We start from the raw sequence: 16300 nt of genomic DNA, 5'->3' as shown, positions 1-16300 counted from the left end.
CATAAAACAGGACACCAACACCATTCACGCCTTCTGGGCACCCTTGCCACACAAACTTGTATTTCTGTCCCTGCCTACCCTTCTTCACCATTCTCACACCACTTCCCTTCCATCTCATCTCCTGCACACAACATATGTCCACTCTTCTTCTGACCAATACTTCCACCACTTCTGATCTCCCTATCATTGTCCCTACATTCCATGTCCCAAACCTCAGAAACCGATCTCCACGTCGGGCATCAGACGTTTCGTCGTCATAAATGGAGTGATTTCCACCCTTGCTTCGATCGGGTTCCCCACCTTGAGTTTTGACGAGAGGGAGTGGGGTCCCACACGGGGTACTTCGGGCTGTACCCTGCCCATATGTAGTTGTAATTGCCATGGTTCTCTTTTTGAGGCAATGTTTTTTGTTTTTTTAATGGCCGGATGCCCTTCCTGACGCCAACCCTTTTAGTCGCCTCTTACGACACGCAGGGATACGGTGTACCACTGTACCTATTCTAAACGGGGTACACACCAGTGTGGCTAACCCCCGCTCTAGCAGGGAAAATGGCCTTAAAAGGCATGTTGTTGTTGTACACACCAGTGTCATAGTGGGTACAAAATACTCGCGGCAGAACAGAAACCTTTTTATTCCAAATAGTCACGATTGAATGATTAATCAATAAATCAAAAATATCCTTTATAGCTACATCACCTGGTCACTGTCATGTCCAAATATTAGCTTCCTCGCTCAAAAGGTGCATGAGAGATTGCCCAGATGAGAAATAAAATAAATAAATGATTAATAATGAAAATAAATAAATAATAATCATAAAAAACTTAAATAGTTAATCAATTGGCTAATAGAACACATAAACCACCATCATTTCATCCGAATCTGTAACTAAAAAAAAATAATTAATTAAGTCATTCATCGAATAATTAAATAATTAATCGATTAATTGATTAATAAATAAATCAAAAATACCCTTTACAGCCAAATCACTTGGGCATTGTCAAGTCCAAATGTCAGCTTCCTAATGTGCTTATGAAGGACCCTTTTGCTGATGCTTGCAGTGTCATGGTGGGTACGAAATACTCGTGGCAGAACAGAAACCTTTTTATTCCAAATAGTCACGTAGCACAACGACAATATTTCGTATTCCAAGCTACGCCTGCCGAGCCGGGGGAAACGACTATCGCCAGTTTGAATGATCTCAGAAAGAAATTTATTTCACTTAGCAAGAACAGACTGGTGTGACATTGTGTAACAAATATCATGGCCTCTCAAACATAGACTTCAGCATTTGTGTGCTTTCCACATAACGGGCTTGGTTCCCTTGAGAGGCTTCTCTCCATCTGCAGAAGAAAATATATTCAGAAGGTTGTACAAAGTGGTTACATTCAACTTTACACAGAAGCAGAAAACTTCACAAAGCAGTAGTTTTCAACTGTGCCGCTGATGCAGTGCGCCTGCTCCATGGAAAAAATTGAAACGTGGCTCATTGTCAAGTACTTCCCATGGGAAATAAGATATGTTAATGATGATGTCATCGGTGCCTTCATTATTACATCATAATTCGACGAGTATAATGTTAGATCCGATCAGCATGAATTTTTTTTTTCTCTGCAACTATTGGTCTGATGGACATGGAATTTTCACCACAGCAGCACCTCCTCCTGTAGAAGTTTTAATGATAATTGTGACGTCATAGGTTACCTGGTACAGGCGCTATCTTGGAAAAACCGAAAATTGCTGTACCCTATATCTTCGACATCGCTCCATGGAAATTTTTTAACATGGTTCATTGAAAAGAACACTGCATTGGGAATAAGTGTTAATGATGACGTCATTGGTGCCTTCATTATGATGTCATAATTTGACAAGTACAACGCTTAGTCCGGTCAGTTTGAAATTTATTGAGTGTGATCTAAGCAACAATTATATTGGAGAATGTAAATTTATGATGTCATCGGTCACGTGGTTCGCCAGCACTATTGGGTCAAAGAAAAAGACACTTAAAAAACAGGAAGAGTTGTCTCGAAAAAAGTCCTTCTCAAGTCTGCATGGGATAATATTGTATGAATGCCATCTAGCTGTTCAGGTAATCCGCTGTATGAATGAACACAGCAATCCAACACCCTAATGCCAGTAAACGACTGTAGAACATGGCAATCACAGTGATGAGGCTGTATGAATCAACCCATGTAAATTAATAATTTCTTCCCCCTGACCCACCTAATCCCCTCTTACCCCATCACACTCACCTCCCTCCGCCCTCCTCCCCACCACCCTACAGGATGCATTAGCGCAAACTTTTATAATCGCAGAAGCACTGAACTAGCGGTATGAGCAATCACCTCTGAACTGCCGAGTCTGGGATTGAATATTGGCCCAGCTACAGTCATCCCTGTTGGTGTTTCACAGGCTTGGTGATTCATGAATGTGCGTGCCGTCGCTTTGACAGACGTTAAACTGCGTGTTCCGTCTGCTGGCTTTAGTCGGTGGAAGGTAAAGATCCCACGGTGTCCTTCGCAAAGAGTAGGCAAACTATAACCTGCATTCTGGCCGAGTTCCAAATTCCGACTTTAGCCTACAGGGGACTCTGCATCAAAGGGACAGCCATATCCAGCAGGGAAAATGGTACCAGCAGTTGTATGCTGCATATGGATGAAGAGGTAACCACAAAAAAGAATGTGCATGTCAAGCAGAGAGAGACAGAGATCACAATAGTCTCACCACTTACTTTTGCCTCACTTTTTTCCAGTGCTCCATGTGGCTGTTCAATAAGAAGCGCTTTGTCGGAGTTTCTTCAAGCTGCAAACCATTTCTCTGTGAAAAGTTTACCACAAATACCATACAGAACCCGAGCTAAACGTAACCAGGCACCCTGCCGACACCTCCGAGAATCCAACCTGCCCTTATGAGATTTCAATAAGCCATTTAATCCAACATAGGGAAAGTTTCATCCGTATACAAACATAAATGGCAGGAGGGAGCAATAACCATGGAGGAAAAAAAATGAACAAATCAAACTATGTCTGAAACATTCGATACATCGTCAAACACAAACAAGTGCCCTTTTGTGCAGATCATAGCAACCAACATCCCTTTCAAACACACCTTGGTGTCCAGGTATTTATCAAGCTGGAGTATCCCTGATGGGATGCAGGGAGGCGGCTGGACTCCTGCAGCTCGTGGACCCTTCGGTGGTGGAAGCCGATACACGTCAGAACACTTTCCATTCAGTAACTCTGGAACCTGGGAGAGAAGGAGGCACACAATCAATAAAAAGTCCACTTGACCTCCCAGCAGCATCTCCAATTACCTCTCAGATGATCAACACGTGCACCTCGTTATCTGAACTCTCGAGCTCGGCGTCGGGGCAACCTGGCAGATCGTCACGCGAGTTTGGCTGATTACGCATCCACGCGCGGCAGATCGGATAAAGGGGAGAGTTTTCAGAGAACTGTGCCAGGTCCACACTTCGATCGAAGAATGTTCTCACATAGGCATCTAGAAATGAAAGACAAGGTGCCCCGGAATTAAGAAAAAAATACATATTGCTAGCCTTACTAGGTGCAATTTCACAGTCCAAATTCTTCATCGTATCCTGATTGTCGTTAATAAAAGTTGTTGTAAGGCAATACTCTCTCTCTCTCTGAGGTACCATACTCTTCACAGAGCGTCGGTGATACCGAAACAACTTCCTGAGCTGAGCAAGGCTTATACTGAGTGGTTTGCCATTGCCTTCCCAGAAGTAGTAAGGGCAGGAATTTATCATTTCTTCCATGGTGCCGGAGGCTCACCAACTCTTTGTGAATGACACCGTGGGGCCTTTGCCATCCACCAACTAATTCCGGCAGATGAGACGCCCTGTTTTAACGTCCATTAGAGGAACGGCACACACATTGATGAATCACCCTTCCCAACACCGACCGGGATGACAGTTTACGGATAGCTGGGTCAGGATTCAAATCCAGACTAGACCGCTTAGAGGCACGTGTGCGTACCTATAGGCCATCCTGCCAGCCCCCCTAAGGCAATACAGGGTGCCTTTATAATATAATTGAACAGCACAACCCATTCTTACTTTTTCTAGGCTGTGTGCTTTCGATCAGGAATTCCTCAGCATCTTTCCTCCTCTTCCTCTTCTGATGAGGGAACCTGGTCCCTCTATTATGGTGAGATCGACCATGGGATGGGGATTGAGATGCAAATGAGAGTGAGTGGATGTTGCCACCAAATGCAAAGCACAATTGTGAATACAACGAGACAGAAAATGGCAATTAGGCCCAACCCCACAAAAAAGAAATAATTATGTACTGTATATGATTGCATAAATTTTATCAATGATCAGTCAGAATTTTGTAAATTTGGAGAATGGAAATGGTTATACTTGGTTCGCTTTTTAGTTTTACTTGATATCTGCAGGATTAGAGGGACCCTGGTTGACAGTTGATTATGGGAAGCTGTATCTTGGTTCGATGAAAGTCAGTTAGATGATGACAGCTCTTCTTTTTTAACTAATCTTGAGGTTATGGTACATGCCTGTCTGCACATAAGGGGTGAGGTCCAATGGTACCAAGCTTCTGCCCTGCCTTGAACACTGTACTCTTCCACCCCCCTCTGTCCTCAGCCAACTCTCTCCACTCTTCAACCACACCCACCTTACTGATATCCCTCCTCACACAATTTTCCCATCTCGACCACGGTCTACCCCTTTTCCTCCTACCTTATTCCCTCATCCTATCTGCTCTCTTTGCCATTCTCTCTTCCCCCATTCGCAACAAATGTCCAGGCCATCTGATCCGGCATTTCACCAATCTCCCCGTCAAGCTCATCTGCACACAAATCTCCTCCCTCAGTTCATCCATTCTCCTTCTATCCACCCTCTTCACTTCCACAATCCTCCTTCATGACCCAGTTGTTCAAGCAAACCTGCAGCCTCTGTTGTTGTCTCTCTGTCAGTTCCTGTCTCCAGACCGTAAAGATAGGCCGGCATTACACAAGACATCAGAACCTTTCCTTTCAATCTCCTTGAAATCTTTCTGTCTGCCGCCCTCCTCCACACATTCGCCTGCGTCCACCCTCCTCCACGAATTCGCACCCAAATGAGTCCTCCTCCGCACCCACCTGAGTCCTCCTCCACACCCCTGCCTCTGACATACCATCCCCAGTCACTGTTCCCCCCTCAAAGTTGTGAGTCTGGGAGGTCCATAGTTCGAACCCTCCCCGACTCATACCAAAGATTTAAAAATCTTTGGATTCATACCAAGCTTCCTTGCTTGACGCTTGCTCAACATTTATAGGATAGAGCACGGACCGTAAGTTGACATCCATGGGAAGGAGCAAATTCTTAGGCCCGATTGTCATGTTAGGGCCGATTGTCAGCGCTGATATTGCTAAGCAGCGCAGGCCAATGGTATATCGCCTTGTTCACCGGCACTCAAGAGGCAGCCATGCTCTGGTAGGCCTGCCTATCTCTAGTGAGGCGTCTGAGGGTCAGCGCTCCCTCCTCTTCCCCAAGTGTGTGAGAGGAGAGGGGGGGGGTGGGGAGTGGGAGATGAATGCATGCCACAGCTCTCCCAGCTCTCACCCAGTTCAACATAAAATATACTTCACAAGACATCCTCAACTTCTCCTGTCTAAAATGGACAGGGTGCATCTCTCACAAGAGCCGTACGACAGACAATTACTCCTAGCACGTGTCCTTAATAAATGTAGAAGTCCTAATAAGAAGGTGAAACAAACAGTGTTGAGGTCTTAAATTCTAACTACAGACCCCCTGCCCCAAAAAGGAATATGTAATCAAATATGACAAGTCAGCAAGGGAACAAATTACGACTTGAGATCTTACAGCATTGGTGTAAATACAGCAAGAAGTAAACTACACAGAACTGACTTGTTTGTCTCTACGAGTGCCTTCTGTCCATCTCCCAAATCTTTGCTGTTGCTGCTGCTGTAGGAAAGAAATAGAATTCCATGTTCAAAAAAGGACAGGGCTTAAAAAAGCAGGAATGCAAGTTGCATCAAGAAAGGCTACAACTACAAGGGGTCAATGTAGGGATTCTCATAAACTAGGGCATGCCCGTACTATATATATGCCCGTACTATATATCTATCTAAAATTATATCCCCCCCCCCCCTCTATTTACATGAAATGGTTTGGTCCATTCGCAACGCCAAAGCGAACGGCGAACGGCTTGCGAGTACAGTGACAATCCCCCCCCTCTATTTACATGAAATGGTTTCGTCCATTCGCAACGACCACAGAACCCCCCCCTCTATTTACATGGAATGGTTTGGTCCATTCGCAACGCCGGCACACGCGATCGTTCGCTGCTCTCTGATTGGTTGAATCGTTTTTTGGACATAGCTCGGTAAGTAATTGTCCGATTAATATGAAACCTTGAAAAGGCACATCCTCGGGTCCCCAGCAATATACCTGGCAAGTTAAAAGTATATCGGACCCGTGGTTGTCGAGAAACAGCGGTCACAGACAAACAAACGTACAGACGTACAGACAGACAGACAGAGATTACTGGAATTATAGATAGATGTCAAATGTGACGTAAGCATGGAGGGGGGAGCGGGAAGTGAGGGGAGGGCACGGGGAAATGGAAACAGTTAACCTGCTGCCATATCACAAAGGAAGTTGTGTCTACCCAATGTTAATTTTTTTCATCATTGCCCAATTGTGGCAAAACAATTAAAGAAAAAAACAACATATTTGCGCAGAACAAAACAAACGACTCACCTGTCAACATCGCTTTTATCGACCAATCCTTGCAACACCACGTCCAACTTGTACCTTGCAGCACTTGCCTCAGAATCTGCAAGGGGCACATGACCAAGCAGAAGATGACGAGTAATGAACTCACGAATGGGGTTGGGACACGATCTCTCATACGAATCTGTCAATTGACCATTAGAGGCGGTTGGGCCTACAGTTGAGTACCCTAACTGGTAGTCAGTGGTGAAATTTCCAAAATAAGATCTATGCCGATGGAGCGGAACATTTGTCTGAGGTATACGGCAAAAGAATCCGGCAAAAGAAAATCAAATCGCCGCCATTTTGTTTGATACAGGCCTCAGAAGCCTCAGGAGTGTGTTACCTTACCAATCAGCTTGCTCCCGCTTTCCAAGCCAGACGTTCCTTATCAACCGTTTCGTTGGAGTGCTTGCTTGAGTGCTTGAGCCACTAGGCAAGCGCTCTACAAGCTGATTGGTAATGGAACACACAGCAAGCCTCTGTTGTACATTTGAAGACTGAACAACTGAACTGTTGACTTTATGCACATTTAAAAACGTCGTCTATCGTGAAAGAAAGGTACGTTCTCATAATGGAGAGGAAAATAAAAAGTCCATGATTAATATTTGAAGTCTTTAGCGTACGGTAATAAAAGTAAATGTGCATGGACATGCAATTCACATATTATGTGAAATAAATAAACATACGTGGCAAGGCGACAAAAAGCGGACTGGTAGGGATCAAAAGCGGGTTTTATTTTATTTATTTACTTTTTCCAAACATGGTAAAACCTTTATTCGTGAGACGAAAAAAAAAAAAAAAAGATGCAAGAATGAATGCCTTCTTGCTATGAAGAACGGGAATAAATGGGGGGAGGAGGACAAATAATGGGGGGGGGGGGGAAAGGAGGTTGAGGACTTGGGGTTGGGGGGGGGGGGAGTTTAATTAAGCAACATATTTAAGGAACACATATCTAAACGATATTAATTTAACACGACGTTTTGCTGTTCTTTGCACAATATTGTTGAAGTCAAATTTTATAATATGTGGAATTTCCATGGGTATCGACACCTATAAAAGGCAAAAATCTCCCCCTGTCTCTCTGTGTTTGCATGTGTTCTATGCACAGCCACATCTTTTAAGTTACAAAAACTCGGTGTACGAATACAACTTTGTGTAGGGGAGGGAGGGGGGGGGGTAACATAGGCTATGTGGCGGCCTCACATGCGGGTGTGTTGGGTTGGAGGGAGGGGGGGGGGGGGTGGGGGGGGGTGGGGCGTAAATTTTCTATGCAAATTTGTACCGTGCAGCGCCACCTGGAGATAGTGACAGAGGGTATTAAAATTCATTTTTTACCTGAGCAATGCTGAAGGGCAACTGAACACTTCACACAGGTAAATTTGGCTCTCCTCCCCTTCCTCTCCTCCCTCTACCTCCCCTCCCCCCACCCCTCACCCCTCACCCCTCTCTCTCTTCCTCTCCTCCTCACCCTCTCTCCCTTACCTCCCCCCTTTCCCTCCCCACCCCTGAGCAACACCTGGTACTTCAGCTAGTTATATATAATAGGTTAATGCTATGTGTCTCTCTGACTGTTTGTACCACTGTTTGTTTGGGAAATAAAAATATACACTGCCCAGGTTTTTGGGAAAGACAAATACATCCAAAACCTTGATATTTTCTACCCCTGTTAATTCACCCCAGATCCACTTTTTTGAAATACCGACCTCTTTCCTGGAAATCCTAGCAGTGTCCATGTGTTGTTTTTTTACCTCTCCCTCCCTCTTCCCACGCCTCCTCCCCCCAAGCCCTCTCCCTCCCACAGATCTCCCGATGTCCCTGCTCTCTACTGTTGTACTTGTGTGCTTCCCCCTCTCTCTCCCAATCTTGTCTCCTGCTCCCTTTAATATATGTTTTATGTGTCCGTTTGTTTGGAAGTTTGGAATGTAGAAGGAAGTAGACGGGGAAGACCGAGAAAGACTTGGCTAAAGATGGTGGAAGAAGACATGCGGGCGAGGGGGTTAACAAGGAGAGATGCAGAAAATAGGGCAAAATGGAGAAGATTGTAATGGGGACCGCAGGGCCAACCCCCGCTCTAGCAGGGAAAATGGCCTTTAAATGCTTGTTTATATCGCAGTCCATACCAGTGCCAAGTTTGGTTGAAATCCCTTCTGTGCTTCACAAGTTAGTGCAGTAAGTAAGATTTTCAATTTCAAGGTCACATGACCATAATATACCTTTTGAACCCATAATCTAGTAGAACCCATAATCTTGGTATCATGATACGTACGGTACTTGTACCAAGTTTGGTCAAAATCCTTCAAGCAGTTCACAAGTTTCCTGCATTGCATGCGAAGGACAGACGGATAACCCAAAAGGATAATGCCTCCAGCGCCATCAGATGTAAAGGCATAAACAATATCGAAGGAAATCCTCCGAAGCAAACACCGATACAAACTCAGGAGCCGTCGACAAACCGACACGAGAGGGTGTCGCGTGCACGCCATCCGCTTACCTGGCTTTTCCACTTTCACTTTCACACTCGCCATTGTGCAGTGCAGCACCCCGACCTAACAGCAGCCGGCATATAAAATGCGTCAACAACACAATTCAATCATCCAACTCGCAGTGAGTGAAATTATGAGTGATAGGTGAGGAGCGCAAACTGCACGAAAGCTGTGCCTCAAAACAAAGGCCTCGGCTTCAAACAATTACGTGAATAACAAAGCAAACGCACAGCATTTGTATCAATCTGCTCATTTAACCTTCAATCCCAAATGCAAACGATAAACATAAAGGATCCATGTGGACGACAAAATTCCATCTCAGGAAATGCCCTGCTGGGAGGTGAGAAAGGCCTTGCCATGATGGTGACGTCACCGATTCCCAGACTACCACAGGAAGTGTCGGCACTTCCCATAAGCTTGGCGGCTGTTTATGTCATCTAACAGTCCTGTTGTCTCATGAATTCATCGGTATGTGAGGGTGTGTGTGTGTGTGTATGTCAGCTCCACTACAAATCTGAATATACCGTTTAAAAAAAAATACAAAACACCTCAAAATTACAGAAAAACACTTGTACGTTTTGCAAATTCCATCTTGCTATAATTCACCAAATGTCCGTCCGTCCGTTCGAAGGTTTCCGCAAAAACGGCTCAACCGATCGCAACGATATTTTGGGTGGGTATTCCTGGGACCCCTGGGAGTAAAATAGGCGATATTGTTTTTCCAATTTTTCCTATTTTCCAGTTTTTCCAAACACGATGGAATAATATTTACCGATATGAACAGTGATGTGGCTTTTGTTGAAATTCTACAAATACTGTTTATTCTACGTACCAGGAGAGAGTAGATCGACTCCTGACGAACTCTTCCTATGTAAGCGTGTGGCTCCGAAGTAACACGGCAGCGTGTGCAAAGCGACTGAGAAACAGGTGTAGCGGCCGTTTCCGTGTTACAGATTCGGCGCACACTCTTCACACACAAACGTTCGACTGAGAAATAGGTGTAGCGGCTGCTTCCGTTTTGCAGAATTCAATCTTTTTTCAAAATTGGCACCATGTACTGTTTAGATTTTGATGATTTGGGTGTGATATGATTCAACGGATGTTTATATGAATCGTTTAAAATAAAAAAAAGCCTTCAATTTCTGATATTTTGCCTTTTCATTTGGGCCTCCCAATTGAAGCCCCGCCCATAGGGCGGGTACCGTTGCTAGTACCACAAATGTAGTAATTCTATACCTTTTCAAATCTTCCAAATCTAGTATCCCCAACCCCTCGCTCTCTGCACACACCCGACTCGGTCGTAACCAACTGCTCCTGGACTCTCGTTGGCACCTGAGGTGTAAAGGTTTCTGGCAACACTCGACTGATTCTGCAACTTAACTGGAGGGCATCAGCTCACGTGTCCTAAAAACCTGATCTGCTGCTCTTGCACTTCCTCTTCCTGCTCTTTTCACCCCGTCATTTACTCTAGATCATCTTCCATCTGCTTGGAAATCAGCCAACATCACTGCATTGCATAAAAAGGTGTAAAAACCGATCCCCATTAACTAAAGACCGATCAGCTAACTTCCAATCATCAGCAAGGTCATGGAACCCATCATCGCAGTCTATATGAAATCCTTACTTTTCTCCAAGAACTTCATCTCGGATCATCAATTCGGATTCAGACCTAGTCACTCCAACTGGACATGCTGCTCCTACTCATCCAACAATGGACGGAGGCCTTTCATGTCAGCCATAAGATCAGGACCGTCTCCCTGGACATATCTCGTGTTTTCGATACAGTCTGGAATCCCGCCTTCCTCTCCAAACTTTCTACATATGGAATCCGAAGCCGACTCCACACTTGGTTTACTGACTTCCTCCATTCTCGTAGCCAACGTGTGACGACTGTCAATGGAATCCTTTCATCTCCTCTCCCTGTCAAAGCTGGAGTATCCCAAGGCAGCGTTCTGGCCCCAGTTCTATCCTTGATCTTCATCAATAAATCTCTCCGATTCGGAAAAATTGTCTTTATCTATTTAACCGATGACTCCACCAACTGCCGTGACAATCCTCATCCTTCTGACAGACAGACTCTGTCTGCCTGACAGTCGAACAAAATTGAAAATGATTCCAAACAGGAAACCTAGTTTTTAAGGATGTTAAACAGGACACAAACAACAGGCACGAAGAACTAATGTAACGAGTTAGATAGGGTGGTGAAATAGACGGCGGAAAATGGTGATAAAACCTGGAACTAATTTATTTATACGCCTTTACACTTCTTTAAACCTTTATTTAAATTGAATTATATACTTAAACACGGGCACAAATCTTCTTCATGATGGTCTTCCAAGCACCATGCTGTGTATCGACATATACCATGCTGTGCATGAGGGAAAACGCGTGTGTTCAGGTACCAAGCAGCTAGCTAGCCCTTGCCAAGCCAGCCATTCCTTATCAACGGTTTTGAAATGGAGTGCTTGCCTGAGTGCTTAAGCCACCTGGCGAGTGCTCTACAAGAAACTTGGGAACTGAACACGGCCCTGTATCGCGGTGAAGAGGCCGCCGATATGACTATGTATGATGGCGACTGACGCTGCGTTCCATGGTGACCAATATAAAGCCTCCATCTCCTAAACTGTGACTCAATGTGGTCTCATTACAGTGTATACGGGTGGTGTATAAGACTGCTTCAGCAGCGCTAAACTTCCGGATTTTTTAAAACGATCTCTCGAATCATTATTTTATTAAAATTTAAGTACACACTTGAAGTGCGGGGTATCGTGTTTGAAGTGTATACTTGAACTTACAATTGTATTTTCTTCCAATTTCATGTGTTAAACCATACCTTGTTATGCTGCATTGTTGGATTTTTTTTCGTGCTGCTCAGGTCTACTCCGCGGAGAGCAAAATCTGTCTCTCTATGATCTTGGGTAAACCACATTTCAAAGTTTGCCTCCAAATCCACCTGCGAACTGGGCATCCCCCGCCATACAAAGTCCTTCCTTGGCACTCCTGAACTCTTGTCTACCTGCAAGGCCTTCACCCACGGCTTCATGGAGTAATGCTTTCCCTTCTGGGCTGGCTCCGCTGCCTTACACCTTCTTCAGGTTGATACCGTGGAAATCAAGGCCTTCAAGATCATTGGTTGAAGCCGAGTCCATGGGCCTTTCATTTTCCCATCGCAGATAGGTCGGTGGTCTCTTTGTCTTATACCACCTCCTTTCTGGTCTTGCACCCTCTACTATTTCCATGCTTTGTCCTCCCCACCATCAGGCAGTCCTCCATCAACCTCCTTCTGGTGAAACTACCTAAATCCAGGATCACTGCTCACCTCCACTCACTTGTTCCTCTTTTTCCCCCAATTGTGGAAGCAACTTCCACATTCTCTTCGATCTCATTCTTCCATCCAAATCTTCGAAGACGACAGTTCATCACAATCCGCCATATAAAACCATGATCACGACCCCACCTCACCAAATTTCCAGTTTTTCCCTCCCGAGAGCTTGTTTCTGTATACATCTTATCCCCTCCATGCAACCCCCCCCCCCCCCCAACCCCCCAATCTTCCCACATCTCTTATATGTCCAAATCTACATTCCACAAATGTTCCTTTCGTTTGTTGCGTCCTGATCCAGTGTCCTTGCTCTTCCAGGAGCCTCGACTTTGTAGACAAAATAAAAAAACCCTCGAGAAAACTTTAATAAAATTAAAAGGTGAGAAACTGTGTGATGGGAACATGGCATTGCGAAGGTTTACCTGTGCACGTTAAAGATGTAAAGGAGCCTTTCGAAAAGAGCGTGCCAGTGTGTGCCGGTACCCTGACCACATTCCAAGGTCCCACCCTAAACTTATTGGGGTCTCACTCTCAGGAAAGATGCAACGTAAGCCTCGCTCTGTGCACGAATTACGACGTCGACCTGGGATAGTCTGTGCGGATCAAATACACGACCCGATTTATAAATGTCGTTTTGACGACCACCTTTGTGACGCAGACAGGTGATATGACGTCATGATCCATGCAGGTAATGAAAGCAAGGCCGACCGAATTCTTCTGAGTTCAACAATAAAAAGTTTTCCCATTCCAAAAGCAATTAAACGATCGATGAAGCAGCGACGGCGGCGCTCACGATCAGTCGGACTCGGCACTAGGAAACACGGTTACGTCTCCAAACCAAAGGGAGTACAGACTACAGTAGGCCGCCGAGCGTCAGAAATAACGTTAAAAGAGAAGCTTGGGCGTCACCCTGATAATGGGAATAGAAAACTTGTTTTCACATTAATCCGTCTCAACACACGAAGGAAAGAATGCTGAATAAAGGGGGAAATACGGCTCGAATCAGCAAAAACTTTCCTTACCCTCAACACCTTCAAAACAAGCCGCCATGAGAGGCGGGACTGTAGTTTGAATGGGGACCACCGATTGGTTCGCGTCATTATGACGCGGGGGCGTGTTTAAGATCACGTGACGTTGGATACCTCGGAAATGTGATTCAGTTTCTCACACCGTGTAACGCTTTTTCATTAGCAAGCAAAATCTCAAAACGCTTCACAAAGGAAGCAAAAAAATGAAATAAACAAGGAAATAAAAAGAGAGGAATTCACAAGGAAACTTGGACACAAACTCATCCTGCCCGTGCATCCACATCTGAGTACACAAAGTACGTACGTGCGTGGTGTGGAGATTTGTTTTAACACGAAACGTGCAGGAGGAGCGAGTGAACGAGTGTTGTAGATTATGTTTGTCTTGAAGAGATCAGCAACATTTCAAAATATATATGGACGATGGAACACCTGGGGATGGGGGGGACTGTCTGAGTGGTGTTTGTCATTTTGACAACAACACACAGAAACGAAATCTGTTTTTAACTCAACTGGACTACCGTCACATCACAAACTGAACCCTCCGGCGGCCGTCGTCCGTTAACTTTTCGACGTTAACACTCCAGCGTCCACAAATATCAACCGATTCTGATCAAACTTGACGTGCGGCATCCTTACCCCAAGGACCAGGTTGGTATTACATTTCAGCCCGATCCGTTGAAAAATGGCGGACTTAAGCGACCATTTTGTTTTTGGTCATGAAAACGACGTTAACACTCTCGCGTCCACAAATATTAACAGATTTTGATCAAACTTAGAATGTTTAACCCTTACCACACAAGGTAGGTTGCTATTGCATTCCAACCCGATCCGTCACAAAATGGCCGCCAAAGGCCGCCATATTGTTTTCAGCTCCGAAACGACGTTAAGACTTTAAGTTTAACGTCCACAAATATTTATGGATTTTGATCAAACTTGGTGTGTGAGACTCTTACCACACAAGGTAGGTTGCTATCGCATGTCAACCCGATCTGTCACAAAATGGCCACTATATTTTTTTCAGCTCTTAAAAAAAGCACAAGAATTTAGGACTTAAAAGTTGTCCAGTCAGTTCAGTTGAGTTCTGCTTCCCTGGAAGCTCTAGTTTATTTGAATATCAGAGCATAGCGCGAACGCACTCCCCCACTACCACAAATTGTACAATCTAGTTTCCCACATTTGGGGAAATCGCAAGGGTCAACCTGCCCGGAGTGCAATGGGAAGGCCTCGCCCTGAGAACACCGCCTTGTTGATGCTTTTGAGGCCAGCACCATGGCCTGCCTTTTTTGTATTATAATAAAAAGGTTTAAAAAATCAAACATTTGAACAGCCTTGGACGTGCACCTTGACCCCATGGCCAAGGCACACCATCTATCAAGGCTGTCCCAATAACATTACACATGCACCTCAACCCAAAGGCTGAAGCACATTGTCATTCAAGCACATGCATCCTGACTCCGAAGGGCCACAATGCATGGTCATACAATTGGACCACTCCTCAATAGGAGTGAGTCCACTTATGAAGTGGCCTTTTTTAGAAGAAAAAAAAAAGGTAAACAATCAAACATTTGAACAGCCTTGGACGTGCACCTTGACCCCATGGCCAAGACACACAGTCTATCAAGGCTGTCCCAATAACATTACACATGCACCTCAATCCAAAGGCTGAAGCACATGGTCATTCAAACAAATGATCCTGACCCCAAAGGGACACAATGCATGGTCATACAATTGGACCACTCAATAGCAGTAGGTCCACGCTTATGACGTCAGCGCTAAGGCCTGCCTTTTGTACGATGAAAAAAGGTTTAAAAAAAATCAAACATTTGAACAGCCTTGGACATGCACCTTGACCCCACGGCCAAGCCACAACGTCTATCAAGGGTCCCAATAACATTACCCATGCACCTCAATGATCTCGCTGACTCTCTTGAAAATCCTCTCTATCTCTTTGCTGATGACTCCACTCTCTGCCGCTCCATTCCTCATCCCTCAGATCAGCAGTCTGCAGCCTCCTCACTCTCTGCAGACCTGGACAAAATCACAGACTGGGCAAACAAGTGGAACATGTCTTTCAATCCTGACAAATCTCACACTCTTACGATGTCTCTCCAAAAAGACCGACTGGACAACCCTCCCATCTACTTTCTGAATAATCCTCTCCAAGAAGTTCTGTCACTCAAGCTTTTGGGTCTCACTATCTGCCATGATTTTTCCTGGGAAAACCACATTTCCAAGCTGGCCTCCAAAGCCAGTCGCCGACTGGGCATCCTCCGTCGTAAGTCCTTCCTTGGCACACCTGAGCTCCTCACCATATACAAGGTTTTCATCCGCAGCTCAATGGAGTACTGCTCTCCCCTCTGGGCTGGTGCTCCTGCCTCACACCTAGCTCGTCTTCACGCTGTTGAAACCAAAGCGTTCAGAATCATTGGAATCTCCCGCGATGACGCTATCTCCGAGGGCCTTTCACTCACTCACCGCAGGCAGGTTGGTGGTCTTTCCGTCTTCTACAGACTCCTCTCCGGCCTTGCACCCCCAACTCTCTCTGGGCTCTGTCCCCCAAATATTCCTGCAGGTCGCACAAGATCTGCCTGCAACCCTCTTATGGTTAAACTGCCAAAATCAAGACTCTTTGCTCACCTTCACTCCTCCATTCCTCTTTTCTCCCGCCTCTGGAACAAACTCCCTCACTCTCTTCAATCCCACTCCTCC

The 16300-nt window shown here is 45.2% G+C and overlaps 1 protein-coding gene and 1 pseudogene across 2 annotated transcripts; both read right to left on the bottom strand.

The window, feature by feature from the left end:
* Window positions 1-1089: 1089 nt before the first annotated feature.
* Window positions 1090-13635, bottom strand: LIN37 (lin-37 DREAM MuvB core complex component). Of its 2 annotated transcripts, none has more exons than XM_068132821.2 (9): window positions 13586-13635; window positions 9250-9304; window positions 6744-6819; window positions 5889-5945; window positions 4077-4159; window positions 3336-3499; window positions 3107-3244; window positions 2730-2815; window positions 1090-1341 (listed from the first exon to the last, which is right to left on the bottom strand). In XM_068132821.2, exons 2-9 carry the CDS (start codon window positions 9281-9283, stop codon window positions 1260-1262), a joined length of 720 nt encoding a protein of 239 aa, XP_067988922.2. In that variant the 5' UTR covers window positions 9284-9304; window positions 13586-13635; the 3' UTR covers window positions 1090-1259. The 2 variants fall into 2 exon arrangements, with proteins under 2 accessions (XP_067988922.2, XP_067988923.2); XM_068132822.2 differs by having other exon boundaries at window positions 2730-2800.
* A 1071-nt stretch (window positions 13636-14706) lies between these two features.
* On the bottom strand, window positions 14707-14880 carry LOC137438287 (U1 spliceosomal RNA; annotated as a pseudogene).
* Between the last annotated feature and the right edge of the window lie 1420 nt (window positions 14881-16300).

Source organism: Myxine glutinosa, chromosome 12 (assembly GCF_964187855.1).
Source record: "Myxine glutinosa chromosome 12, kmMyxGlut1.1, whole genome shotgun sequence".
Taxonomy (NCBI): Eukaryota; Metazoa; Chordata; class Myxini; order Myxiniformes; family Myxinidae; genus Myxine; species Myxine glutinosa.
This window is presented reverse-complemented; position numbering and strand designations above follow the sequence as displayed.

What these genes read in the sequence shown, in the direction of transcription:
- LIN37 (XM_068132821.2), bottom strand. Translation starts at nt 9,283, where the DNA reads ATGGCGAGTGTGAAAGTGAAAGTGGAAAAGCCAG. An exon ending in GCACTCGTAGAGACAAACAA is followed by an intron (nt 4,160 to 5,888) that starts GTCAGTTCTGTG and finishes TCACCATAATAG; the next exon opens with AGGGACCAGGTTCCCTCATC. An exon ending in TCGAGAGTTCAGATAACGAG is followed by an intron (nt 3,245 to 3,335) that starts GTGCACGTGTTG and finishes CTTCTCTCCCAG; the next exon opens with GTTCCAGAGTTACTGAATGG.